The sequence below is a fragment of the Scomber japonicus genome, chromosome 5 (assembly GCF_027409825.1).
Source record: "Scomber japonicus isolate fScoJap1 chromosome 5, fScoJap1.pri, whole genome shotgun sequence".
Classification (NCBI taxonomy): domain Eukaryota; kingdom Metazoa; phylum Chordata; class Actinopteri; order Scombriformes; family Scombridae; genus Scomber; species Scomber japonicus.
In genome coordinates this window covers 17,944,973-17,972,913 of record NC_070582.1, presented here as the reverse complement: position 1 = coordinate 17,972,913, position 27,941 = coordinate 17,944,973, and the positions used below count along the sequence as shown (strand labels likewise).

Genomic DNA, 27,941 nt, shown 5'->3' with positions numbered 1-27,941 from the left:
CAAAGATTGCAATGATTTTTTATCGCTACACAATTACAGAAATAATGATTATCTGTACAGATGAGGAATATGGATTTGCTAAAACCTTTTTAAACTTCTGTTTCGTATGTAGAGGGAACTTACTGGCTTGATTAATCATTCGAATTTAGGCTTAGGCCATCGCATTGTGCCACCATTTAAACCCACATGGTGATGCGCCATGATTCGGTTCAGCTACATGTCGCAGATGATAACACATTACACATTCTTTTGTACTAAAATCTTCTAATGACATCATTTGCATGACTTAAAGCTAAACACAAAACATAATGTCCATGTCATGGTTCCTTTGGGAATAATCCCATACATTTAGCATTCAGAAAGGCCAAAACCTTCAGGCACTTTTAGGATTGAGATCAGTCATCAGTTCATATATCCTAAATCTTCCTTAGATAATAGTCCATGGGACTAAGAATCCATAAGTATTCCACTTAGTCTTATCATGATTGACTGATGGAGTCAATTCATTTAAATAAAGATGCTCGTTTTAGTTTTTTTCATCATGAAGATGACAAGAGGAAGCAAACGTCTTTCTTCAGGGCACAAATGTTTCACAGTCAGTCACTGTGGGGGAAAAGAGCAAAATAGTTTGGTTTTGCTGGAAAAGAGGGTACATGTTGATTCCCTTTCCAACTGTGAGCTTATGATTGGCGAGTCCAGACTTGTCCATCAGCAGCATGTGGCTTTGACCCTGGACAAAACACCCAGATCAGTTTCTTAGCCAGCCCTGGCAGACTTTATGTTTTCCTGTTGTTCCAGTTTGGGTCTGCGGCAGCGTTCAGCTCTGCAGGCCGCTCCAGTGGTGAGCGGGAGTCCTGGGGAGACTTCTGAGCCTGCGGGGAGCGAGGGTCCAGAGGAGAAGGTTTGTCGGGGTGGAAGGGCCTGCTGTAGTGCTCTGAACCTGGTGGGCCACTTGGCCTGTGCTCTGGCATCCTCCTGAAGTCCTGAAGAGGGCCATCTCTTCCCTGGTGGTAGTTGGGACGGAATTCATCAGGACGTCTTCTTTTCGGGTCAGGATGCCTGAAATATCAATCACAGAAGTTTTTATAACCTGATATTTCAATACAACTACACCAAAATACATGAGCAAGTTTCATCAACTGACCTGTCGTAATAGGGTCGGTGACCCCTGTGGTCCCGGTCATTGCTGTACTGATCATATGGCCTTTTTCGAGGGGAGGTGTTGTTGCGGTAACTGCCTGAGCTGCGATAGTCTCCATGTGGACGTCGATCACCATAGTGATCCTTGTAGCGATCATACGGATGATGCCTGTCCCCCTGCCATGACTGGTTGCTGTTACCAGGGTAATTGTATTTACGGTCCCTCTGCCAGTCTCCCCTATCTGTAAAATAAATATGTACAAGATATTAAATAACAGAATTGCTCTGGTTAAACAGGATTTAAGGCTGATTTATGCTTCTGCGTAGGACCGATGGCATAGCTGCGTGTAGCCCTCTGTGTCGACGCGGACCCCTACGCCGTAGCCTGACGTGTACCTCCAAAAAATCCTAACTACGCATCATGGCAACGCGGACCGCAAGGGCTGTGATTGGTCCGGTCAAAACATCAGTTCCTCCAGCAGTTGCTTTATTTTAATAATGAACAAAAGGTATGTGTTTTCTGTTATTAGAGCACATAGCGCAATGCTACATGCCACTGTGACCAGAAGGTAAACAAAGATACAGATAGAGACTCCTCTGAAACCACACACACACACACACAGTCACACCCCCTAGCAACGTGTTCCCTCAACGCAGAACTTCAAATGGTCAACAACGGCGTAGCAACGGCGTCGCTCCGACGCAGAAGCAAAAATCAGGCTTAAGAGTGCTACCAATATATACATAATTGTATTTATTTCCATACGTACCATCATTGCCGAAGTGCCGTTTATTAGCCGCATTGTATGGTTCTCTGTGGTGTCCATGGGGTCCTGACTGAGTTGAGTGAGATCCAGATTTAGAGGATGGCTGTGTTCCCGTAGAGTCTCGACTAGAACCAGAGGGCTCTGGTCTGAAAGGTTTTCCTCTCCCTGCAGGGTCCTCCTTCTTCTTCTGCTCCTTCTGGAAATGTCACAGATCCATTTCAGTGTTAGTAGAGACATTACATTCGATAAGCAGGGTGTTAAATATGAAACTCAAACAACTTGCCTCTTCCTCATGTGATCGTTTCTTCTGTGCCATTTTGTAAAGCTTGTGAAGCTTCCTCGCACCAAACTCTGTAAACTTAGACACAAAAATCCAGAGGTTTCTGCCAAAAAAAGGCACAAAATAATGATTAGCAGGGTTTAACAGCTTAGCTTCATTATTACTTCAACAAAGATCATATATAATCATCTTACCGTCGCCATGTTTTGACATGTTCGGGGTCGCTGTAGGCTTTAAGGCACTCTGTGATTCGGTCTCCAATCTTCAGTAGGCATGTGCGTGTGTGCTGGAGCTGCTCCTGGTCAGACAGGCCTTCATCTGGTTTATCCAGCTGCTTCAGGGCCTTTTTTACTGGCCTCATGCGCTCCTTACACTAGACACATACACAAAATGCTTATTATTGTATTACATATAAAATATTATAAGCGCTGCCTTTTGACTCCATGGTCCTCAAATTCACATCAGACCCTGGGAAAATGTATTATTTGAACAAGAAACTCACAATACTGAATGTCTCCTGGTCTAGTTCATCATCCTCCTTTCCTTCAATGGGAATGGGATCAGACCCAGCTGTAATGTGAACTGGGCCTTGAGTCTTTTTCCCTTTGGCTGCTTTAGGCTTAAAGACAAAAACACAAGACATCATGATTGTGTTCAGTATACCAAACAGAAGTGCAATGAAAAAATAAATCTGCTTTCCATCATGTGAATTTGAAACAGTATGAGCAAAGCACATGACCCCACAAGTCACAAACTCTTTATTAAAATACCTTTTCTTTTCTGGGCTTGGTGCCTTTCTTTTCTTTGTCCCCTTCCTTCTCCTTTTTAGGAGTTCCCTGTTTTTCTTTGTTCTCTTTGTTATCCTTTTTCTTTTGTCTCTTCTTGGCAGGGGACTTGTCTGTTCCATCATCCTGCTCAAACATGAGATACAACAGTGGGTCAAACACAAAAAGACAAAGATTGTGGCTTTGAATTATACTTCTCCGTGGAGGTGCTGTAGTGGTTACTCTGTAGTTGTTGACATCTGATTTACCTGAACTAACATGTGTCTATTTTTTGATGTTTTACTTTGTTATACAAGCAGAAATGGCTTTGATAGATTACTAAATCAAAAGTGTCTATTGTTCCTTATAAAAAAGTTCTCAGTAAGGCAACAATAGACGATAGCACATTTCTTTTCTTTATGCTCTATGTTGTCCTCTCTGGCATCAAACATTACTGACACTGTAGTCACATTTTTAGGACCACATCAGCTACAATGGGGCCCTGAATATAATGTAGATAAAGAACCATCATATGTAAATGTAGGCACCAGTCAACCTCAGTAGAGAAGCATAATTGAGTCTACACCTACTTATGACATGTTTTTAATGGTTTTGCTATACAGACCTTGACCTCACCCTCCTCAGACGGGTTGTCTGACAGGCGGGGGGAGGAGATGTCGTTGCCTTGCTCATCTTTGAGAATCTTGTCCTTTTTCACCCGAGGCTTCCTCTTCCTAACTTTGACCTTTAGAGGAAGAGACTGGATGAGCTACTGTATGTGGGTGGTGGGTGGTGGGTCTCTTGGTGGAGATCAGGAACATTGTGGATGAGTTACTCAGTGATTAATGTCAGCATACCTCTTCTGTTTTGGACGAGTCTGTGCTGTCTTGTTCTTTTTTCAGCAGCTTCAGAAGATACTCAGCTCTCGCCTGCAACTGTTTACCTTGAGGCTTCTTACTTGGATCATCTGGTAGAATCTATGCAGAGGTACATAAATGTTAGCTTCATTCATATTCTGGTACACCATTTTAAAGTGCAGATTATTGTGTAAAAACATTAGAGAAATCCAACTGCATTTACAATTTGGAAAAACTTCTTGACCAAATCTTGACTTGTAAAAGGTTGTTTTCAAAGCTTTCATAATACTGCGAAAACTCAGCTTTAGTCTAAATGCTTACAATAACAGTATAAATTTAAGTTGTAATATATATGTTTTATTCTTCTTCTCTTGAGAACCATGTACAACTAAGTGCTAAGTGTAGAAATAAGATATTTGCCTTTTCAGCCAGCTTAAGGTCAGGGTCTGTCTTGATCAGATCCCAGTTCCCAAAGCCGTGTTCATAGATACCAAGTAAGAGCTGAATGTCGTCCTGCAGATCCCATTCAATATCAAAGTGGGCTACTTTCACCCTGCATGTCAGCTTAAATCTGTAAAAAAAGAACAATGTCAAATTTAATCTGCAAGATGGATACACTTTGCTGAACATCTTCTCTTGCTTGCAGTGGTAGCTTACTTATCCCTCTCTGCAGGGTTGGAGGGCATCACTTTGTGCAGAGGCTCAAACTCCTCCTCATGCTGTATGATGGACTTGGCATTGACCTGCACTCCTGAGATCTTGATGTTAATTCCTCGTCGTTTCCCAGGACCTTTGGCTGGAATAATAACACACGTCATTTTCAGTTTGGGATAACATTGTATAATTGAAGATGCCTACACAACTAAAACCAACCTACCTTCAACTGGGTTCTCTTTAAGGTGTTCCTCGTGTTCCTGCACTGCAGTTACACAGCTAGTGTGAATCAGTTCCCCGAGTCTTTTCAGGTCTGCTATAGACTTGTCCACCAGCTCAGAGTCTCGGGCGATGGCTTCTAACCTGGCCACAGAAAAAAGCACTTTATTGTGTGGTTTGTGAAAAGTGACAAAAAAGGAGCCAAAACAACTTAATTGTTCATTTATTACTGACCAAATAATACAATTACTTATATGATGTTCCAGTGTGCTTACCTTTCAAGTGGAGATCCAAATTTCTTGTATGCCTTAATGAACCTGTTAACGATACAATTATGAATATATTTTAATTGTGCTCCTGAAAGAAGACCAATAAATCAGAACAGCAGAAAAAACACCTTACCTGCGGATCTCTGCATCAGTGAAACCCTCCACATTGTTTTTGCGGGCTCGAGGTCTACCTCTCTTCTTTGGCTTCTTGTCATCGTCACTGTCGTCTGTCTCGCTCTCGGAGCCTGACGAGCGGTGCTTCAGTTTGGAGCCCACGTCACTGTCACTATCGTTGGCTTGAGCCTGAAAAACACAGGCACTGCACTCTTACAAATCTAATAGGTCTGATTTAAAAGCTGAGTTTGCTTAAATGCAAAAGTCTTATTTTAATGTAGAGTCCAAAAGCAATCAGTGCTGGAAAATGGGAAAACAGGATTTCATTTAACAAAAAAAGCCCATAATTCTCTTCTTACCCGCTTGTTAGAACTCCTGCTTCTGGGCAGCATGAAGATGTCCATTTCCCGCTGCTTCTCTTCCTCCTCAATTTTGCGTCGCTGCTCCTCCGGGATGATATTATCCCAGTCACGCACAGACTTCTCCTCAAACTCTTGGGTGCTGTCTTCCATGGAGGAGAAATTAGCCACCTGTAGCAATATGCATAGGCAAAACAAAGCAAAGTCTCAGAGTTTGAAAGAAAGCTAGATGGTTGATATTAAATTTGAGCTCCAGGGCTAAAAGTAGATCTTAAGCTCCATACGGGAAAAAAACTTGAAGGTACCTTAAACTGAGACAGAAGTTCGTCTGTGGCACTTGAGCCTGGATCACTTTCTCTTGTTTCAGCCAACCTCAGGATCTCATCGATGTCCATCTCCTGCAGAAACAAAGACAGTCTGGTTTAAACATGTGACACAAGAGTTTTCAATGCACAGAAGATAATGAAGATACTATAATACCTGTGGTTCAGACTCCTCTCCTTCTGCCTCTTTAAAGAGCTCTTCTGCACCAAACTTGAGGATAGCAGTCAGCTCTTCTTTATTGAACGGGTTTGAACTGTAAGACAAATGCCACAATGCTGAACATGCAGAGGGATTAAGTATGTCAATGATCAATCAGCAAAATCAAGTTACTTACTTTGTGGTTCCTGAGTTGCTGTCCAGCACAGTTCGACCAGTGGTGTCCATTCTCTGAATGACAAGATGGTCCAAAACCATCTTCTTCTTTGCCCTCTCAATGATGTCTTCCTCGACCGTTCCTTTAGTGACCAGTCGATATATATTCACCTATGAGGGGAAAGCATTGATATAGTTTTTTTATTCACTTAACACCAATCTTACAAATTATGCTGTGCCCTTACAGGGAAAGTCATCATAGATCACCTGTTTCTTTTGGCCAATCCTGTGAGCCCTGGCTTGTGCCTGAAGATCATTTTGAGGGTTCCAGTCAGAGTCAAAGATGACTACAGTGTCGGCTGAGGCCAAGTTTATCCCTAAACCTCCAGCTCTTGTGGACAACAGAAAGCAGAAGTCCTAGAAAACAGATAAAAATGTTTATACAGATCTCATCCAGCAAATATCACCAACAGCAAATATGCCTTTTATTTTGTATACCAAGAAAAAAAATGGAGATCCTAAAGAGTCACTTCAGTCATTTGAATAAATGTTAATTAAAAAGTAGAAATTTTGCCCAGAGTTTGTGATATTCTAATAATCAAAAAAGTGCATTTGAGTGTGTTTGGCATTTCTTTTTTTAACTTCAATATTTTACTTACTGTGGTTGGAAAAAATATTTAGTGCGCAAAAATACAATTTCACTTAAATTCTCTGTGATGATCAGTCAGTGGTGTAGGTTTTTTGGTATACATACCTCTGAGCCTTCTGCATTAAAGTGGTCAAGTGCTTGCTTTCGGATTTCTCCCTTTATGGAACCGTCTAGCCGCTAAAGAGGACAGAGGCAAAGAGCAACATTTAACCTCTGAAGATTTCCTGGCCTGCTGTCTGCTATCTGCTATACTAATCATCATCCTGTTTTACAAGCCATTATGCGGAGTCTGCATGCCCAAGATTGATCACAACAGTCTACAAAGACTAAGTCAGCAAAAACAATCCGAGTTGAGTGACTTGCAGAAGTCCTGTGGCCTTCAGCAGAAAATAGCTTGTTGATATAAATAACAACATGAACTCTCAGTCTGGTGAAGTATGTGTTCAACAACACTGACATCCGATCCTCAGCTCGAACACCCCCACCCCTCCGACAACTCCAAAATCTCCCTTCATCATAAACACCAATAAGACAACAGTCAAAAACATTAGTATGTCTTCCTAAACTGTCAGTCTAAACTCAGTTTCTGGAGACACTGTTGATGCAGCTGGCTTCAATTTTACAGAAAATTGATAGTGGAGCCCGGTGGGAGCATGAAAAAGGTTCTCTAAACACATTTCTCACTTTTTAAATTTCCATCATGTACTTCCCTTTTACATAAATGCATCAGAAATGTGCCCTTTAGATCTATAATAAAGTAACCCAGGCAGGAAATTGTGCACATCTCACAGAGGTGTTTACTCCCAAACAACTATAATCTTGTATCAGGTGGAACAGATTTTAAGATGCTGATACAAACCGTAGCATTGCTCGAATGACTATAAGCCAAACACAGCGGAACCAAATGTCACACTAACAATATGTTTTGCATGCGAGTCCTGAGTGAAAACTAAATTCAGCCCAAAATTGTGCAAATCTTACCTGGAATGGATAGCGTCTCTTGGAGAGGTATTCAGCCAGAATGTCCAACATCCTGACCATCTGGGAGAAGATAAGGACTCTGTTGCCTCTTTCTCTCAGCCTGGTTAGCAGTTTGTCCAGAAGCACCAGCTTCCCGCTACCCCTCACCAGATTCTATGACATATAAAGATACAGTGTGAACACTGAAATTCAGGAAAAATTCATTAGGACTGAGCCCACTGTTGTGACTGTAGTGTATTCTTCTATGTTAAGTAAACTCATATCTGTTGTAGAGCAGATTATCCTGAGGTGATGCTGGAAGCTAAAGAGGGTTCACATGGAGATGTACCTGCAGGTGTTCCTGTGCTGTTTCAGCTTCTACATCCTCAGGCTGTTTAATGAGGAAACTATGATTGCAGCACTTTTTAAGCTCCATAACAATGTTCAGGAAGCCAGAAGAGCTGCCTCGGGTGCCTTTGGCAAGAGCTCTGTAATTCCTTGTTAAAATCCACCTGGAAATATTCGGGAACAAATTAAGTTAATGGAGAGAAAAAATGCAGCTACTGTATGTTTAATAGTCATACAAGCTGTAATTGTGAAAGACAGGTACAATATAAAGGTTACAAAGGACAGAAGTAATGTCATACTTGTAAAATTGTTTCTGTTGTGCAGACATGTCTACGCGGAGGATCTGCTCCACCTTGGCAGGCAGAGATTTTTCCACATCTTTCTTGACACGTCGGAGAAGGAACGGCTCAAGGACTTTGTGAAGACTCTGATAACCATTATCCCTTCCTTTCCCATGATGATCTTCAAAATCCTCCCAGGAGAGAAACCTGGTGAGCACAACAGAGATAACAAATGTCACTCATCCCTCCTTGGAATTCAAACTGATAACTTTTCCACTGCTTTTTTTCAGTATTACATTAAAGATCTAAACCAGCACGTACTTGTCAGGCATGAGGAAGTGCAACAGTGACCAGAGCTCTTTGAGGGAGTTCTGCAGAGGAGTGCCAGTAATGAGGAGTCTGTGGTTAGACCTGAACTCCATTAATGTTTTATACAGCAGGGAGTCGTCATTCTTCAACCTGTGAGCCTCATCCACACCCAGGAATGCCCAGTTGATGTTCCCAAGCACCCCCTGGAGTAAAACATTAAGATATTGTGAGTGATTGATTCTCCTCAGGCACATAAATACTGTGTGGTAAAAATATGAAAACAGACCACTGCACCTACCTTGTCTTTAAGTAGAATTTCGTAAGTGGTTAATAGTGCATTGAAACGGATTCTTTTTGTTTGATGGTTCACCCACTCGTAGTCACGGATCTATTCAAAGCAGAAGCAGTGTGGAAGTTTATCTAACCAACTCTTGAGATCAATGTACCAAAAAAATCCAAGCAAACTAATCAAACTTACCGTCTTCCTGCTCATGACGTCACCGAGGTAGACCACGACATTCATGTTTGGCGCCCAGGTTTCAAACTCCCTCTGCCAGGAGGTGAGAGTGGAAAGAGGCACCACCAGTATGAAGGGTCCATAGAGCTGATGCTGGTGGAACAGGTAAGACAAGAAGGAGATGGTCTGGATGGTCTTTCCCAGTCCCATCTCATCGGCAAGGATAACACTATTGCACCTGAGGAGAAGGAAGAGGACAAATGATGGCTGAACCTTTCTTACAGTTATTTTTAAATGAGATGACCAAAACCACACAAAGTAATATACTTATTTACACCGTACCTGCACCACGAGTGAGCCAACCAGTTCAACCCATCCAGCTGATAATCTCTCAGCTGTAGAGTCTCATCTCCAATATATGATGGTTGTTTTTTCAGTGGAACAAATCTTGGCCTTTGCTTTAACACCTGAGATCACAGTACAACACACATTTCTTTAATTATAAACCACAAATAGAATCTTATTTAATTTCAATTTAAAATAATAAACTGGAGATGTGAGCATGTGAGTTCATTATGATTACCTTGCAGTCTTTAGAGGGGACGGTTTTGCTGGAGTTTCGGTTTGTGAAGTGATCTATGCAGTGCTGAAACTTCTTTCTAACCAACGCTCCATCTTCCCAGCTGCACTCTGAATAAGGTAAGCCCATCCACTTGCATAGATATTCAGGCTCATTGGAGGACGATGTCTTGTGACTATGTGCTGCAAGTTTTAAAGACAGACACATCTCTTGATTGTTGTGTAAAATATACAAGTCAACAGCACCATTTAAAGCAGGATGTTGCAGTAATGTGAACATTTAGAAACAGGACTTACAGGGGAAGTCAGAGGATCCTGGTGTCTTTCCTGTTTTTGTTGCTGTTGATGACAGAATTAATTTCAGGATGAATAAAATAATCTGTTGCACATATTAAAGCTACTCTTACCTTTCTTGCATTTCACACAGCACTTTGAAAAAACTTGAACAGCAACAACACCTCCTCCCTCCAATGTCCCACCCCCGCACTCCCTTACCTTATTAATAGCCTAACCCTAACCCTTTTAACCTAAACAAAAAAATGTGTAAAAATGTAACAAAAGGTAAGGGTAGCTTTTATCTTAAATCTGCAGCGTTAGTATAAAAACTCTTACCAATGATACGCTCCACAAACTGGAACTGTTTATTCAAGTCAGCAGTGAGCTCCTGTTGGCAGTTATGAAATTCAACATCCTCAGGGGACGCCCTCCTCAACCTACAAACACAACCACAATGAACTATGACATTCTTGAAAAGACATGCCGTTTCAATTGACTGTTGCTCTAAAAGTAAGGATTTTCACCATGAATTGAGCTCATCGTTTTTCTTTTTGAAGTTGTCCAGCTTCTTTAGTCCCTTGACCTTTTGCTGTGTCAGAGAGTCCATGCTCTCCCATGTGATGTGGATGTAAGACCAGCCCTTCCACTTGATCAGATAATGAGCTTCCCCCTCATCATTCTCGGGGTCGAAGCCTTCAGATGGGTCCCCATTTTCCTCCATAGCATAGACAGTTGTGGACGCCCCCGTGGCTAGAAGAGCGAAACAATTAGTAAAACATATTTTAGACTGCATACATTTCATTACTAACCGTGATAAACGGTTTATTATTCTCTATGGTGAAAGACAAATTAAAATGCATCACCTCCTTTTTTGCCTATCCTGGCGTCCATCACTTTCTCTATGGTCTCGCTGTCATCGTCCTGCTGTTCCTCCCATGCCTCACCCGTCATTTCAATCAAGTCATCAGAGTCTGTTTCAAAGTCATGTTGATCTTCTTTATAACTGTAACACAACAGAAAAGAAACAGATAAGAAATAAGTATGTGAAACATCTTACAGTGGGACTTGTCAGCAAGTTTAAAATACCAGATAAGTACTGACACAAAAGGTTTCAGTAATAACCGTGAGGTAAATGTACCAAAATGCATCAAAATATTAAAGAAAAAAAACACTTTGGGTTCAGAAAGGCACCTTTTGACTTTTGTTGCACCCCTTCTTCGTGTCTGTCTCTTTGGAGTGTCTTCCTCATCCTCGTCATCATCATCATCATCGTTGTCGTCGTCGTCATCATCATCAGCGGACGACTCTTGTTTCCTGGACTTCTTTCCTTTTTGAGACAGTTGCTTTTTGCTTGTTGATGATTTGGTCTGAGGTCTGTAAAACATTAAGTTAAGCCGAGAAACAGGCAGACTGCTTAACGATAATGGAATAAACTCCTGGTTCATTTTCACAAACCCAAATCACCTGACTGCAGCTGACGGCCACCTTTGTTTTTTTAGGATTTAAAAAATTATATTTGTATCATGTTTTATTATTAAATAGAATTTCAAATTTCAGACTGTACAACATCCGGCTGCCACATTCAGATATTAAACTTAAACCAAAGAAAAGGATAAATATGCACTTAAACAACTGATCACACAATATGGAATGAATTGGAGATGACCAGTGGGTAGCTGTCTGATGGCCAGGCCTCGCTTCTCTCTTACCTTCTAGCAGGAAGTCGTCTGGATCTAACTTTTTTCTCTTCCTGCTCACTGTCTGCACTGTCGGAATCCTCCTCCTCCTCCTCCTCCTCTTCATCATTTGAGTCATCATCTTTCCAGATATTTCTTACAACAAAGAAATGCCACAAGTTCACCCTCAAGGCCCATCACTGCTATTTTTACTATTTTTTTCCAAAGTACCGGCCATAGGGTGTTCAACACAACCCAATTTGATCAGGGATGAGCCGCCGTTCTGACCGATCAAATTTGATGTAAATGTATAAAACCACCTGGCTGGCTGAAACTAACTGAGCCCATAGCCAATTTTGAGCAAACAGATACCCATTTAAAAATAAGCATAAATGATAAGAATCACAATATGAACACAGACTGGCAGCACAATGACACAAACGGACATGAACTCTGAAGAAGTATTGTATGGGTCACATCTTCAATAACAAAACAGTCGTGCTAACAGAGGAGTTCAGTGTCTCAACATGGCATCATTAAAAAAGCTTTTTTAAAACATGGTGCCGTAAGGTCAAATTGTAAATGAAATAACAACAATAAAATAGTAATTGAATCACCTGAATGTTTACAACCTTAATACTTACTCTTTCTTTTTAGACCGTGATGTTTTCCTCTTGGGACTTTCACCCTCAGAGTCACTGCTGCCCTGTAAATACAGTGGTACAGCACACACACCTTTCAGGAGCAGCTCCTTCCCTGTGTGAAAGGTGACTGTGACACTTCTACATAATGTCCACTAGATGGCAGCAATGGCTTATATTTTAAACCATTACTGTATACTATGTGTCTGTATTGTTTAACTACTCTTGTTCGAGCTATTTAATTTAAACTTTTGTTATTTATCTGCATACCTCAGCTCCTATGTTTAAGCGAGCCGGCTCTTGTCTGCTGCGATTTGACCTCCTGACTCCATACACATCTGGATGTTCTTCCCACATCTGTAATCAGAGGACATCTACTGTCAGATAACCACTGACTTTCTGCAACACTACACAAATAACATTGTTATTAACACAAGTTAATACTACACAATAATAATGTACTTGATAGTGCTGTACTAATAGTAATGTATACAGTATATGTGCCAACTGACTTTAATCAAACTAACTTTGAAAATACCACTGCTAAATACATTTCACACTGAGAAAGCAAAGGTTTTTATTTAAGATTTAATACTTTTAGTTTTCCTAGATTATTTTAATTTTGCAGTGGAGTATGTATACCTTCTTTTTTTAATTATTAATGCTACATACTTAAAACCTGATGAGAATCTGTGTATAGTAAGGAATTAGGACACAAAAACAGAATGGCTTAAGTAAACCTTACATAACTAAGGAAGCAACTATTTGGTGACCTGCAAGTTAAGCCTTCATAATCAGGTTTAGAGTCCGATTACACAAAGTCAATTAAGCCCTCATTATTAGAGGACAGGAACCTTAAATCTGCTTCAGAAATAGTATGTCACCACAAACAATCTAGCTGCCTCTCTAAAAATTCAGTGGCCTTTACCTTCTTCACATCTGCCAGACGTTCCTTCTTTCTAACTGGCTTGTCTTTGACCTCTGCTGCTGTCTGCTGTGATTTGGACTCTGCAGACTCGCTCTCTGACTCTGAATGACTCTCTGACTCTGAGGAGCTGTTTGACTCGGAGTTGTGGGATCTCCTCCTCCTCTCGCTGCCGTGTTCACTCTCTGACTGACTCCCAGACTCCGATGCTGAGCGGTTGGATTCTTCTGACGCCGAATTGCTACAGGAACAAGAACATGTTCATTCTTTCCATGTTGAAGTGCATTCGCTGAACTACTGCTTCAGTATTTCTGTACACTCAGCAACAACACTGTGAGATGCGAGTTAAGGCAATAAAGGCAACAATTGAAAAATGTCTTAAAATTGACTTTCTCTATGGAACAGGAAGAGTGTGATGGCATAAGTCTTCATTCTTTCTAAAGGCACACAAATCCTCTTACAGTAATTTTAAAGCATTCATCCCCTCCCTCATAGAGCTGCAGTAGCTACTTAAAACTGATCCTAACTGCAATTTCACAAGGCAGTATAACAGTAATATAAATCAGAAAATACTACAATAACTTGAATTATATGAAAAAACATTTAAAGTGTCATTACTCCCACTGTTGACAGATTACTTAAAATTAAGCAATGTTTATTGCCATTTCTTAACATTTTGATTTATTGTCAGAGGTTTCATTTGGAGGATTTATTGAGGCATGAAAAGGTGAAAAAAATTGCTAAAGAAAGGCTAAATATGAAGGTACAGTACAGTAAGGTAAGACATCTTTATTGATCCCAAAAAGGGATAAAAATATCTTGCTTGGCATGTTGACCTGTCTTGTCTGCTTCCTGTGCCAGCAGTACCTCCTACATTGGACACAAGGGGGCACTGTACCCACTCAAAAAACAATCCCTGCAATCAAAGCCTCACATGGACAAAATACAATATAAGTGTGTTTATGCCTTTCAAAAAAGTTAAGATTTGCAAACAGCCTTGTTTTTAATGTTTATAGTGAGTGTTTTTAAGTTTGAAAAGATTTGTATTTATCATGCTAACAAAAACGAATAATTTCTATAGTCTCTCATATACAATTCTGGAAATAATACTGAAAGGGCTCCTGAATTAAATAGTTACATTGTAAGTGATGGTACAATAATGATACAACTGTTAACAGATTGCAGTCTGTCACTTGTGTTCCTTCAATAACCAAACTCGGAAGTGCATGGCTCCTTCCGCTTTAAGTGAGGTCAGAAATGGGCGGGACAAAGACAATATCTCAAATTACTATTGGGTGACGTGTTGCTAGGTGGAAATGTAGCCTATAGGAGCACAGCATTCAGGCTTTCCAGTGTCTAAACTCTTCCTGTTCCTCCTCCATGTAGCAGACTTTTAAATACAGATAAGTGAGCAAAGCTGGGCAGGCAAAGCAAGGGCCATTTTGAGACTCAGGAGAACATGTACACACTGTTTCAGTGAGACATTATGTTACACAGAGTCACCAGATTTTCTTTTACTGGCTTGCAGCTCTGCATGCTCACAATGTTCATTGGTCAAAGTGACAAAGTTGGCCTCATGTCAAGACGAGGGAATATTTCACTTCCAGCTCAAACACTAAAATGGCTGCCACAAGATCACACACACCAAAAACTACAAGTGTGATGTAACCTGCTGCAGTGTACACTCAGTACAATGCTTTGAGGATTATGACCTGCTTTTAACATCCAAACTTGTGTGTCTTTGGCTAAAACCACAACAGTCTATTGAGGTCAGGCAGCATTATTTGCTGGGACAAAATGGCAGCAAATCTAAGCATTGATATAGTAAATACAAACCGACATCTATTTTATTAAATAATGGCTAGTCTCTTTGTGTAGTTTCAGTATTCCTGACAACATGCAAATGATTTGATATTAGTTTTTCAAAACATCTTTATTGATCAAAATAGAACGATGTTTCCACTCCTTTTCATAAGATTAAGATACCTGTGGATGATAAATACACACGTGTAAATATTCACCATCTTTATAATAAAGAGACAATTCTGTAAAAAGAAAAAAAAAAGAAGTCACCATATTAAGTGACAGGCCTTTCAATATGATCTACTTGACAAGAAATGCAATAATAAAAAAATACCCAGATTTAAAAAGAAAATAACATTTTGTTGTAACATTCACAGGTGTCAGACATGTTAAAACAGACACAATTTACACATTAATCTTCACATTGCTTAATATTAATAAAGACAAGAAGTGCCTTTTTAACTTAAATAATACTTTAAAGTCACATATAATTACACGTATAAATGTATGTGATTGAGTCCCATCAATGGATAAAATACCTTGCTTGGTAAGTGAAAGAAATTATGTAATTATAATTATAAACAATCAGCATATTTCAGAAGACACGTGTTTAAATTTAAACTGTACATTCACATAAGACCCATAGAACCAAAAGTAAAAATAACCCTCCCCTGGAAACAAATATAGAAAGCTGTAGGTTAAAATGGTGTAACATGATCATGTTGACACTAACATAACTTCACAACCAATGCTGAGTGAAGTTGTTTTAGGTTTTTCCATTTATGTAAAATAAGACAAAATAATTTACAAGTCATTAACATTATTAAGAAGTAAGGCTTCTAATAGTAGAAATAACTATACATGGCAAAACTTGAATTTCATAAATTGTATAACTTGGTCAAAACTTAAAGTTAAGATTCAGATTTCTTTTAAAGTAGGCCTTCAGGTAGAATATACAAACTGTAGCTGCATGGCAAATATATTTAAGCTCAAACATACTGCACAGTATGTTACATATAACTCATACAAAATAGAGGAAATGTTTCAGACCATATGGAAAGCCAAAGCAATACATTGTTTCTGAAATAAATAAAAACAACAACGTTGATAAAAAATGGTGCAATGCAGTACCAACTAGTAAGACAAGGTCACATTTCATTATAGCGATAGGAGACGTATGTGGCAAAACATCTGCAATATAATACAGGACAAATAAGTTTTCCTTGGGTCTAGCACATACATCTTGTGGACAATGATGTATTAACAGAGGCCTCAAACCTCGGTATTGAGTGTAAGAAATGGTAGGAAAAATCAGGGTGTGGCTATTAAACAATAGCAAGGTCATTCATGACAGTGGTGCACTTCATCAAAACCACGTCGTCAATGTATACACAGGTGATCAACCATGCTTGACAAGGTAAACAATCAAACCAGATATGAAAAGGGTAAAAAGAAGTACATGGATCATACCTTGATGCATTGCTTTGGGCCGAGCCTTCATCCTCTTGTTTTTTACTTTTAGTCTTCATCATCGTAGTATCCTGAAAAAATCTTTTTGGATAGGATGATCTTTTGTCCAGGTATTTACTGTCAAAAAGTTGGAGGAAGCATGAACTATCATACAAGTCCCACAAGATTGCCTTTGCTCAGGTGGCAGTTCAATCCCAGGCGGTGCGACACGAGAAGAGAAAAAGCCAATAAATCGAAAAATTTGAGGCTCATTATTTATCGCTTATTTAAAATTACAGCAAAGAGCAAAGGACAGGTGCTGTTACAGTTAGTGAAATATTCAACGTATGTCTTTCAATATAGTCCACGGATCAAGCCGCATGCAATTAATTGTAACTGCGTCATCAGATGAAGGTTTGGAAAAATAAGATTTAAGCGTGAGAAAATCAGTAATTTAGGCACTACACAATGTAAACATACCAATTCAATGTGGAGAAAGGTGGTAGCCTATAAACCGACTATTAGATTCGCTGTATCAGAGTTTAAATAATTATCCGACTCGGGTAAAAAAAAAAAGGCAAACTAAAAATAATAACTTAAATAATAAATTACAAAATAAGGGAGTCTTGTTTTTAAAAAAAATAATGTTGTAGGCCTTCTCTGTCTTCATGTACTGTCACAGACTCAGAGCGACAGAGGCGAGCAGCACACTAAAAATGGAGGCGCGCCATGGCTGCCAGAGCCCAGTATGGAAAACAACGACAAGCACTCCCCCAGCACAGACGGCTCCAACGACTCGAATAAACAGTCCAAAAAACACACGAAACGCTTAAATTCCCGTTAAAACACCGATCGTATGACTAGAGCCATAACTTATGAGCAAAAAGAAGCGGTTTCGGCCGAAAAACAGGCAAGAAAAACGGTCTGACGAAAGCCCATGGCACCCTTCCTAAGGCTCAGCCGCCATCTAGAGCTCCTTCCTAGCTCTGAAAGCTTTGCCTTTGATTGACGTTATTTCCATTTACCCCACACTCAGGTGATGTTTAAGTCCCTCCCCTTTTATTATGTTTAAATTTTGCTTTTATATAAACTCACATATGTTTTTAGCCTGTATAACACAAGCCTTCAAAGTGACACCTTTCTTCTTACTTCATTTAGGTAAGAAGAATTAGAGAGGGTGTAAAAGAATAGATTTTTTTGCAGTAATTGCATCACTTCCTGCTCAGACAGGAAGAAGGACAACCAGGAGCCATTTTAGAGAGCCCTTGGAAACCATTTCTGTTTGCACCAAATCCCATTTTAACTATTTGTAATGCCGTCTTCCCAAGTAAGTGTTCTCCTCAACTGTTTTTAATTGATGGAGACAGGATTTAGTAGGACTAATAGGAGCAAAAAGGGTGCAGATTTATCAACTATTTTCCCTTTTATCTTGTCAATCGAGGGGCTAATTTCATTTACAGGAAACTAGAATATGAAAGCATTTAACAGATTCGTCAATCAAGTTCGGAACTTAAGCATTGACACTGGCTTTTAAATTATACTGGCAAATCATGATGATAAGTGAGAGAAAATATTGCTAACGAAACTAATTTGTTGAATAGATGAACTGATATTAAAACCAACTGCCGAGCTAAGAAGACTTTAACGTTAACAAAACATTGCGCCAAGTATCCATTTGTAATTTCCATGTTCATCAGCTAATGAAACAAAGTCAGGAAAAAAATACGAGGACATACACTTTATTTAAAAACAACATTTGAATATCAAATGTACAAAGGCTGATTTTCTTTCCCAAAAACAACAGTGTAATCTTTTCAACGAGTCCACTACACAGCCAGCAACGGTGTTCCAGTGTCCATGTTGTCGTAAAAAGTAAAAATCCAAAAAGTGAAAATCCAGTCCGAAAAAAGGTTTCATCTTGTCAAAGTTTGGCTAACCGCCAAATCACTTGCCATCTTCACGTTAAACAACGCTGTCTCCACTTCAGCAATATCCAGTTGAATGGGGTCTTGATAGGATAAAAAAAGAAGGAAAAGTTGTAAGCCCACAGTGCAACTGAAATGAGTAATGATTCACTGTCCAGCAGTTACAGAAGGCATGCTAAACTGCACTACAATTAATACAGGTAAGTTACATACGTAGCTAGCTTTCCGTTGCGTTAGCTAGCACTTTGCAAGTGCATGTGTCATTCTGAAATATGAGCATTTGTAGGACTACACTTGTTTTAAAAAAGTATTAAAATGTTAAGAAATCCACTATTCCCATGAATTGTACCTAAAATGCAGCATATCGACCTGACATGTAGAACACAATCTAAAGGTTTGGACAGGTCTACAATCATGCTTCGTAACTTCTGCCTTTTAGGATCAAAGCTGTTGAAATACTCTCGTACAGCCAAATTTTGACTTGTAAAAGTTCCAGTAAGACACAACTTTTTAGTAATCCCATGATATAAATAGATTTGACAGAAGCTACCACACAGGAATTGTTTGCATTAGGAGCCAGGAAAGCAAAAAGCTATACTAGCAATGTAAGTTCTGTCAAATGTTTGTAGACCAATTAATTGCTATGCGGTTTGGTTGGTTCGAAATTACAAGTAAAATGAAGTCTGTAAGATGTTAAATGCTCCAATAACTCACAACAAAAAATTCAACGACTGTCCACCAGGGGTATGACGAGTTAGGAGTTAGCCTAAGTCAAGTCATGTGATATGTGTAAAACTTCATTACGCAACAACGAGGATGTTTAAACTAATGACGGTAAAAACAACAAAACACTGAAATATGAGCAAACACTGCTTAAATGTCAATTAAGACAAATTTCCTGGTTTGACAAAAACATTACCAGGCACCAAAGCCAAGGCACGACTGATCAACAGATGAAAAACACAACAGCATCCAAAAACTCTGAAAGCAGCCCTTCAAACAATGCAAATTTTCATACACCCACTGCTAAAAATCAGAAAAGTCCCTCATAGCTCTTGAAGTGTTGAAATACCACAGTGAAATAAAATAAAAAATATCCATGGTATTGGTAGTGTTTTATCATGTTTTCAACTTTAAAGGCCAAAAATATTTCAGAAGTGTGGCTATGTTGAGGCAATACTGCCAATGTCCACCTTAAGTCACAGTAAATACATCTTATTTATAAGATTATAGTGAGCACGTACACAATGTTAAAATTCTTGTACATGCACTACCATCTAGTTACATTTACAAACTTGGCCTTTTAACAACACTTCTGTTCATGTTTTCTACCTGCTAACATCTGTCTTTTGCTAGCCTTAAAAACTTAACAGTGAATAGCATCAATGTAAATGTGGGCGGCCTGCTTAAAATGGGAAATCATTTGGAAATCTAAATGAGCTAAATTGAACATTGAGCTCTTGAAAAGTTAAATTTTCAACTCATCACATTTTGATTAAATAATCTGGTCAAACATGGAGAAAAAAACTTACAGAGCTGTCTTCTTTTTTTCAAAATTCGAAGCCTTCACACCAGTCCATGTCTCTGCTGTGGAAGAGATAAGGAGAACAATGAATTATATCATACAGTAAGATACAGATCAGATACACACAGACATTGAAAACAAGTGCCTGGCATTAACATGTTTGACCCTTCTTCTGTTTTAAAAGGTAAATTGCAGCAGACTATGATGATTAATATGATGAACTACTTTTTTCAGCTATTAAACCATTTGAATGTGATGATTTATCAAGACTTTCTCTGACATGCAGAGTAATACCTTTTGATTAATAAACATGTTTATACATATTCTATTCACTGATAAAGCTGGAAATTGTTTGACAAAATTATGTTAAGCCTAAGTCTAGCTCTCATGTTTGTATCATTAAATATTTTGAGACTAGAAAAAGTTTTTTTGTTTTTTTTTCTATTTGGAACTTTTTTTCCCCCCATTTGTAATAGAGCTCTAAAAATCAGTTGAGTAAAATGCACCTTGTCATATTTTACTTACAGCAATATTCCCAATCACAGCTACTAACAACATTGTTAGAACATGACAGCAGAATATAACTGTTCTGCTGGTTAAATCAACATTGTGTAGTTAAATGCATCCTATAGTGATTTACTAGGTATGAAAGGCCAAATGAAGCAAGTGATGGGAATGTTATTATTGTTTCACTGATGGGATTTGACAAGGTATTTTAACTGATTATATGTCTTATTACAACAACAATTTCATCTATTACAACCTCTCAACTACTCAGAGGAGTTTTGGAAAATAGATTTCAGATGTAATTTTGATGTGCAGATGCAACTAAAACACACATCACTCTGTGTACATTTCACACTGGGGTGTGTGGTGTATTTCTTGAGGAACAATTACATCTCAGAGTTGTCATATAGCCAAATTAAATTAAAAATCATTTGAAATTGGAAATTGAACAATAGGATTCTGCCTTTAGGTTCTTTTGAGGGGATTTCTCACTGTAGGCTCTTTGTACAAATACATTTGAAGAGGGCAACCAAAAAAAAGCTTTTCTGTGTTCAGATTGATTTATTTGAGTGGTGTCTATGGAAATGCTTTTATACATCATAAAAAATGTGATTTTCAATTATTACACATGAACTGTGAAGTAGTGTACATGTTTTGAAGATGCAAAATGGCTACATTATTAGCTATACATATTGATCACAAATAGGTTAACGTTATTGTTCCAGACATCCCACATTAGTGCATCTCTGAATTTAAAAAAAGGCTTCTCTAATATTTACTGCAAATGCATTTTTCACAGCAACTAATAGCACAGCTGCCAGTAAAGGCAGAGAGTGATCATATTATTCACGTTTACTCGTTGACATTTGGGGTTTCTCAAGAGATTTTTTTGTTTTCAGGTGTTAGAAATCTAAAGTAGTGGCATGAGTAAATAATCAAGACTGTTGTCATGTCATCTACACACCGCAATTTGCATTTGTTGAGTGCTGTATGACCAAATTAGCATATAGTACTAATTTGATGAAGAAAGGCAAAATCAGTTTCAAAACAATAATCAAATAAAATGGAATATTTTAACATATTTTTAAACTACTGACAGATAACGCATTATGTGCTAAGGATATACACAGCGCGAATCGGAGTCTACATTTTTAACATTATCCATGCTAGCTGAGATAACGTGATTTAGTTCAACTTCTTATTTTGAGTACAACTCTAAAGTGGAGATGTAACACCCAAGTAAGCCGTGAAATGGTAAAGCAATCCGAAATGTTTGATTACGAAACACAACCAATCACATCACATGATACACCAACTTCGGGCAGGGGTATATTAAGTTGGAAGGTGATGTGCTACTTCCTATACAACAAGTTGGTCAGTTTCTTTACTGAATATGGAAAATAAAGCAAAATCTGATGCCTCCTTTGGGTTCTCACACCCACCAAATTCATGTATTGTCTTAGTTATTGTTTTAAAGCTGATGTGGGTGTAATGTGATAACTGTCACTATGTGACTTTCTTAAATGGGGCAGGGTTACGCTTAAAAGAATAATCACTAAGATTATGTATTGTGGGCTAGCTAGCTAGTCAGATGTCCAACACGAACATAAGACAGATCTGGCTCATTAGATTTTTGTTGACTTAATGTTTATTACAATTGTATTAAGGAATCTGTTATGAATTGATTACTTACGTTAAGGATAAAATTCAATATTACTCACGCTAAATGCGCAAGAAAAGACAGCGCTGCAAGCAATCAATCAATGAAGACAACAACGGGTTGTCTCAAGATTAAAAAAAAAAAAGAAATCACATTTCAGCAGTATGCTAGGTTGTTTAAGTTGATTTTTATGAAAGCTTAAAACCACTGAAGGGTTTAAATAATATGAATTTCACATTAATTTAATTTACACCTGACCACAAAATTAAGTCAGGGAACAATTACTGAAAATTCATCATGAAATGGCTGTCCGACTTAACATAATTGATCACTTTGCTATTATTCGTAGTGGACGTTTGTCACTGCATCACTAGGGGGCAGCACAGTTTTAAGTAAAAGCGGGAATATGCATGTTGCCCAATCTTTTTATTCAATTTGTATGCTTAGTTCAATCTATGATTTGACAGATGTGAAGAGTTCAATGCACAGATTACATGCAATGAATCTTCTAAAAGGTATTTAATCTATCTTAAAAATAATACTTACAAATCGGCTTTGCGGTGCACGTCGCCCAAATCCTTCAATTCACGACTCCATGTTGGCTTAATGGCAACCCTTTAAAACAGGAAAATTGATGCTCAGAGAGGAAATGTGACAACAGCACACCCTACTGGCTACGTGTATATGGCAGTAAATACAAAGACGCTACTGAGGCTGCGAACAACACTGAAACTGCTGCCTGGACGGGTTAAAAATAACATACCATTTTGCTCGGATCAGATGATCTCCTTTCTTCTTTAGCGTGAAACATCAAGGGAATCCCTATAGAATACAAAATGTGATTATTAACATTTGTAGTCAAACTTAACAAAATCAGACTTACCTAAGCTGTTTGTCTTTCTTTTTTTTATGCATCAAATGTAATTAACATATTAAGAAAATCATAAAGAAATGGGTGTATATTTCAACGGGAAAATGTTATGTATTTGTTTCTCTTGGTGGCTCAAAAAAGTCCTTAACATTAATATCCTATTGGTAATGGCTCAGTGAGGACATTGTGTATTGTGCAGTGTGGTACTAATCCTTTGGATTTATCAATATATAGTTAAAGATTCAAATATACTTGAGAAAAGATTGTATATAATCTTTTTTTCATATGGGTAGTATTAGTTTTCACAAGTGGATAAATCCATACCTCGTCGAGGAGACTGTGATATTAAGATGGTTTTATTTTTTTTACATAATTTTAATACAGTACTTTGTTTCCTCAAATTCACATACTTGTGTTCATGCATTCTGGCAGAAAAATCTCCTTTACATGTCTTGCAGGTTTAATGTAAGATGGAAAAGCAAAACTGATGTAAATATTTAAATTACTTCTCCATTCAGTACCTCAAAGGGTTAAAAGCCAACACCCTATTTTGTATTTCGAAGTATACCTAAGTTTCTTTTAACATATAGATCATTTTTTGACAAAGAAATCAAGTGTTGCTCATGTGTAATGTCTACATTGGAAGCATTGTGGCTAATAAACATATTTTGGAGCATTTTTATAACTTCCCACAATTTATTTAATCAATTATTGAATAATAAGTATTAAACATCAAACGCTTACTTAAATATTGTTAGAGACTACATTGGTACACTCTGTGGTAGAATACTGTGTGAAATGTGTCGAATTTTTAAATATTTATTCAATTTGCAATTCGAGGAAACCCTTAAAAAACGAATATAGTGAAAATTAACAAAATTACACTGACGCTTGTTATGTTGTTGTCACTCAGTCTCAATACAGCATTTTAAAAAACGAAACATTTGCTTATTTTTTGTTGTTTTTGTCAACCAAATTCAGACAAGGGCATTTGCCCTTTCAAGGACAAAGCATATTTTAAATGCGTAGGTTGAAATAACTCCAAACAGGTCGAGCACAAATGTGCTTGTCCAAATGTGAACGAAGTTAACTCGATACAGGGTTGAGCAAACATGCAAATTCAATCTTCTAATACAATATTTTAAGCAATTTACACTCTCTAGATGGTTTTCTTTATTGTTCGCTAACAACACGCCATGGCCATTTTTACAACACTGCGTCTGACTGTCGTTCTTTCCACCATATTGCCCTCCACCACTAGTTTGTATTTTACAGCTATTAATGTATGATTGCTTTTAAGTTCTTACCCATGTCCAAGGCCGTGGCTATCCCCCGTCATCTGCCATGGTTGGTGGCGTATTTTTTGGTGTTTTACGTCGATTTGCTGGGTGTTTCGGCCGCATCGTTCCGCTCTTTCTCCTCTCCGTACTCAACGCCTTGCTCCTCTGCTGTGCGTGTCCTCCTCTCTGCCTCTCCCTGAGCTGATATTCTTCAGCGGCTCTGCCCACTTTCCTCTCAACGTAAGCCAAACTCCACTTCCTCTCCAGCCTCGTCAAGCTAGCAATTGTTAGCAATCTGAAACCCGCTTAAACTCATATTTACTCAGTCAAAACACATAGCAATACAGTTGGAAACATTTTTTTCAACACATTTCTAAACAACCAAAATAATTATATGGCGCTTATTGTTACTAACGCACGGACACACATCACATTTAGCAGTAAATCAGTCAAATCAAGCTAAACAGTTTTTACCACTCACTCATACAGAAACAACCTTTATATTTTTAAAGGTAGTTTTATAAAGACAATTGTGGCATAGTGGCACAATGTTACTGTAAATGTGTGAAGATAGGGCTGACAAATACAATTTCTCTGTGCACCAGTGTGTGTACTTCCATGCTTCCCTTTTAACAATAGACCATACAGACTATATTTTTGAATATTTGGTGTTTCAAACAACACAGGCCTCCCATGACCCTGTTACTCTGAGGGTCTTGTAAGGGTGAATGTGATGCAGAAATGGTAATACACCAGCAATAACATGTTTATTCCCTGTTTTTTGTGCAACATAGTTCAAATATCTTGATATATATGTAGGCTTTCTGATTACCACTATTTATGATGAAGGAGTAACAGAGAGTAAAGACAATGCCTTAGTCTCTGGAGTCTTTTTGGAGAAATACACGCACCACACTGAAGAGAGGGACATCTGTTTTGAATATACTCATTTTCAACTAAAAGTTTGTATGTATTTATATTTCCAGTGAAAGTGGGATTGAAAAGCAGCTTTAACAGTAAGGCCTACTTTAAAAAGTGTTACTGAACATGAATCAAGTGTCAATGCTTGAGAGAAGTCCACCTGCTTGTGGCAATATGACAACATGATTGATTTAGTCGAATAATTAGTTTTGACCGGGAAAAAGTTTGAACAAACTAAATCAGAAGAACAACCAAACTTGGCAAACTTTGGCTGTTCAGTCATTGCAGCCTTTGTTAGATAGTCTGTGGAGTCTCTGGTATGCACTCCACCCCCATCACTGGCCAATGATATGTTCCACAGGGCTGCGCATGCTCTCTGCAGGGGAAGATTTCTTTAAAAAGATCCTCAGCCTAGCAACAAGAGTGCCCTGCAAGTGCATAACAAATCCAGACATTACAAGTGAACTGAACATAGCCTTATATTAACTGACTGGTTAGATTGGCTTGAACAGGGAAGCACTTACACGCCAAATATTTTACGTAAGAATACGTTCCACAAAATTAAACTTCCTCCTTTGGACTTTGGACTGTATCAGTTAGTTTGCAAGTCATCTGATTGTTGCTATTGGAAATTGAATTTGTTTGTGTTTTGTTTTGTTTTTTTGTTTGCTTTTTTAGAACAAAATCCTTTCAGTGACTCTAATTCAATTTTTAATTACATGAAGCAGGTTGGCAATCATGTCAAGCAAATTACTGCTACTGGCGCTTCAAAAAAGAATAAAAAGAAAAATAGGTTACAATTACTTTTGTCCCTGTAAACAACAAATGTGTCTTTAAGCTATTTTATTAAAGTGCAGACTTCAGTTATAAGTTAGCAGAAAGAGCTTATGTAAGGGCTTCATTTTTACAACCGTGGCCCCACATACTATGAACTCACTAACCTGCAAGCTAAGGATTAACATGAAACATTCCTTTGTCAGAATGGGAAGGCGGAAATGTTTTGTAAAAAGAAAAGGGCGCAACACTATTGCAGAAGGGTGTGCCTTATATGTTGTAAAAACAGCCAGGCCTGCCGACATGGGTGTTGTATGTCAGATAAAACATCAACCGAATGTCACTGCAAATAAGCCTTGAACTATTAACAGATCGGCCGCGTTCTAGTGTTTGCAGTTTAACCCACAAGAAAAAAGCTTCTGTACATTGGTGTGGTCGTGTTTAACAAACAGCTTTTGAAAGCCAGGTGGAGCCAAGTGAGTGGATTTAGAAGCTGGTGTTTGAGAGTTCAGTTAATTAACCATTGTACCATGGTAAAGACTGCCTTTAGCTCATGTGATTTCTATAGGGAACCTGAGTCTGTAAATCAAAAACAAGACTGTTTTATGACAATGCTATAGTTAGCATGTTCTTCAGGATCAGTGTTGCCACAGTTAAAGCTGTTTCTCTGTGCAAAGTTCCTGGCGTCCTCTCAAAATCTGGAATTCCCTTTTAGATAAAGATTTGTATCTTCCCTTGTGGCAACTAAGTTTCACAGTGAAAATCTCCTCCATCAGAAATTAATCTTCATGCAAAATCAAGATAGAGCTTGTGTACAGGCCCTTTGCAGTGTGTATGTATATGATTCTGTGTGCATTAGTCCATGTTCCTTACTAAAAAGCTCATGTAAAAAATACCATTATAATGTTTTGTCAACTGCGCAATGCTATGGGTCTTCAATGCCTACTGAAACCACTCTGTTTAAATTTCAACCTACCCTTTATAGAAAAATGCAGGCTTCATAGTTATTTTGTGCTGCCATCTTGTGGATCTCACATAGAGCAGCACAGTAGAAGTCAAACACATAGTGGTGGGTGCACACATTACAGAAACAAGACCAACTGGACCAAAAACTAAACAGGCTGTCTTCTGTCCATGTTTTCAGATGACTATTACTATTATACTAATATTTGGGTATGATGTGTTGCTGAAGTAGTTTAAAATGCAAGTCCTCCTAGCCACTGGCCATCATAGAGATTATTTATGGTAAGATTTGAATAAATCTAAATGTCGGTCTACTTATTTAACAAAACCATGCAGTTTGTAGTGAATTCCAGAGTATAGTGAAAAGAAATGGGGATAAATCATAAATTGTGTCTGTCTGTGTAACTCAGTGAGAGAGAGAGAAAAAGACATTGATTATGTCTTTGCTTCATGCCTTCAGAATTGCTGAATGATTATCAGCGTCAGTGATCAGTTGACTGCTTATCATCATCTCGTCTGGTCAACATTTTTCCCTGGAATCCGCGGTCGTGACCCTGGTGTCTGCTGCCCTCAGAAAATTGTGTCTGCTATGGCCCATGGGTAAACAGAGAAATGATGCCTTCAGATGCTCTCGGAAATGTATAACCCTTGATCTCAATATTTGACAGTAAAGGCAATATACTGTAGAATGGACTGTTAGTTTTTGGCTATAATTTCACATTACCAAACACATACACTTTAATACAATGACAAGAATTTTTCATCACACAAGTTTGTTTTTATATTTATCTGCACTTGTGTCTCTTCAGGAAAAGGAGTAATGCAGTCATAGGCAAGAGATCCAAATACAAGGTTAATTTAAAAAGGTAAGGTCCTTGATATTGTTTCTGATAATGCAGGAATTATAATAGTCATAGGCAAGAGATCCAAATACAAGGATAATTAAAAAATCTATGGTCCTTGGTATTGTTTCTGATAATGCAGGAATTATAATAACCCAAGGAGGAGTTTACGTTCTACAACTACACAGATGTTGCACATTAAGTGTTTTCAAAGTTGACTGTGATATTTTTAGAGTCACCATCTTTTGCCAGTTTTTTACT

The 27,941-nt window shown here is 38.3% G+C and overlaps 1 protein-coding gene across 1 annotated transcript; it reads right to left on the bottom strand.

Moving 5' to 3' along the window:
• Positions 1 to 228: 228 nt before the first annotated feature.
• On the bottom strand, positions 229 to 24,496 carry chd2 (chromodomain helicase DNA binding protein 2). The gene is made up of 42 exons (XM_053319169.1): positions 24,208 to 24,496; positions 22,793 to 22,851; positions 22,576 to 22,644; positions 19,870 to 19,924; positions 16,434 to 18,420; positions 13,164 to 13,401; positions 12,506 to 12,592; positions 12,239 to 12,300; positions 11,628 to 11,750; positions 11,110 to 11,292; positions 10,782 to 10,921; positions 10,443 to 10,668; positions 10,255 to 10,355; positions 9,940 to 9,981; positions 9,647 to 9,825; positions 9,406 to 9,530; positions 9,085 to 9,301; positions 8,905 to 8,994; positions 8,619 to 8,809; positions 8,316 to 8,504; positions 8,018 to 8,180; positions 7,690 to 7,842; positions 6,814 to 6,885; positions 6,327 to 6,476; positions 6,082 to 6,230; positions 5,904 to 6,000; positions 5,729 to 5,821; positions 5,424 to 5,594; positions 5,084 to 5,253; positions 4,957 to 4,998; positions 4,686 to 4,825; positions 4,466 to 4,604; positions 4,229 to 4,379; positions 3,809 to 3,928; positions 3,577 to 3,696; positions 2,958 to 3,098; positions 2,690 to 2,806; positions 2,382 to 2,560; positions 2,191 to 2,290; positions 1,911 to 2,103; positions 1,145 to 1,382; positions 229 to 1,059 (listed from the first exon to the last, which is right to left on the bottom strand). Exons 5-42 carry the CDS (start codon positions 16,493 to 16,495, stop codon positions 777 to 779), a joined length of 5,436 nt encoding a protein of 1,811 aa, XP_053175144.1. The 5' UTR covers positions 16,496 to 18,420; positions 19,870 to 19,924; positions 22,576 to 22,644; positions 22,793 to 22,851; positions 24,208 to 24,496; the 3' UTR covers positions 229 to 776.
• Between the last annotated feature and the right edge of the window lie 3,445 nt (positions 24,497 to 27,941).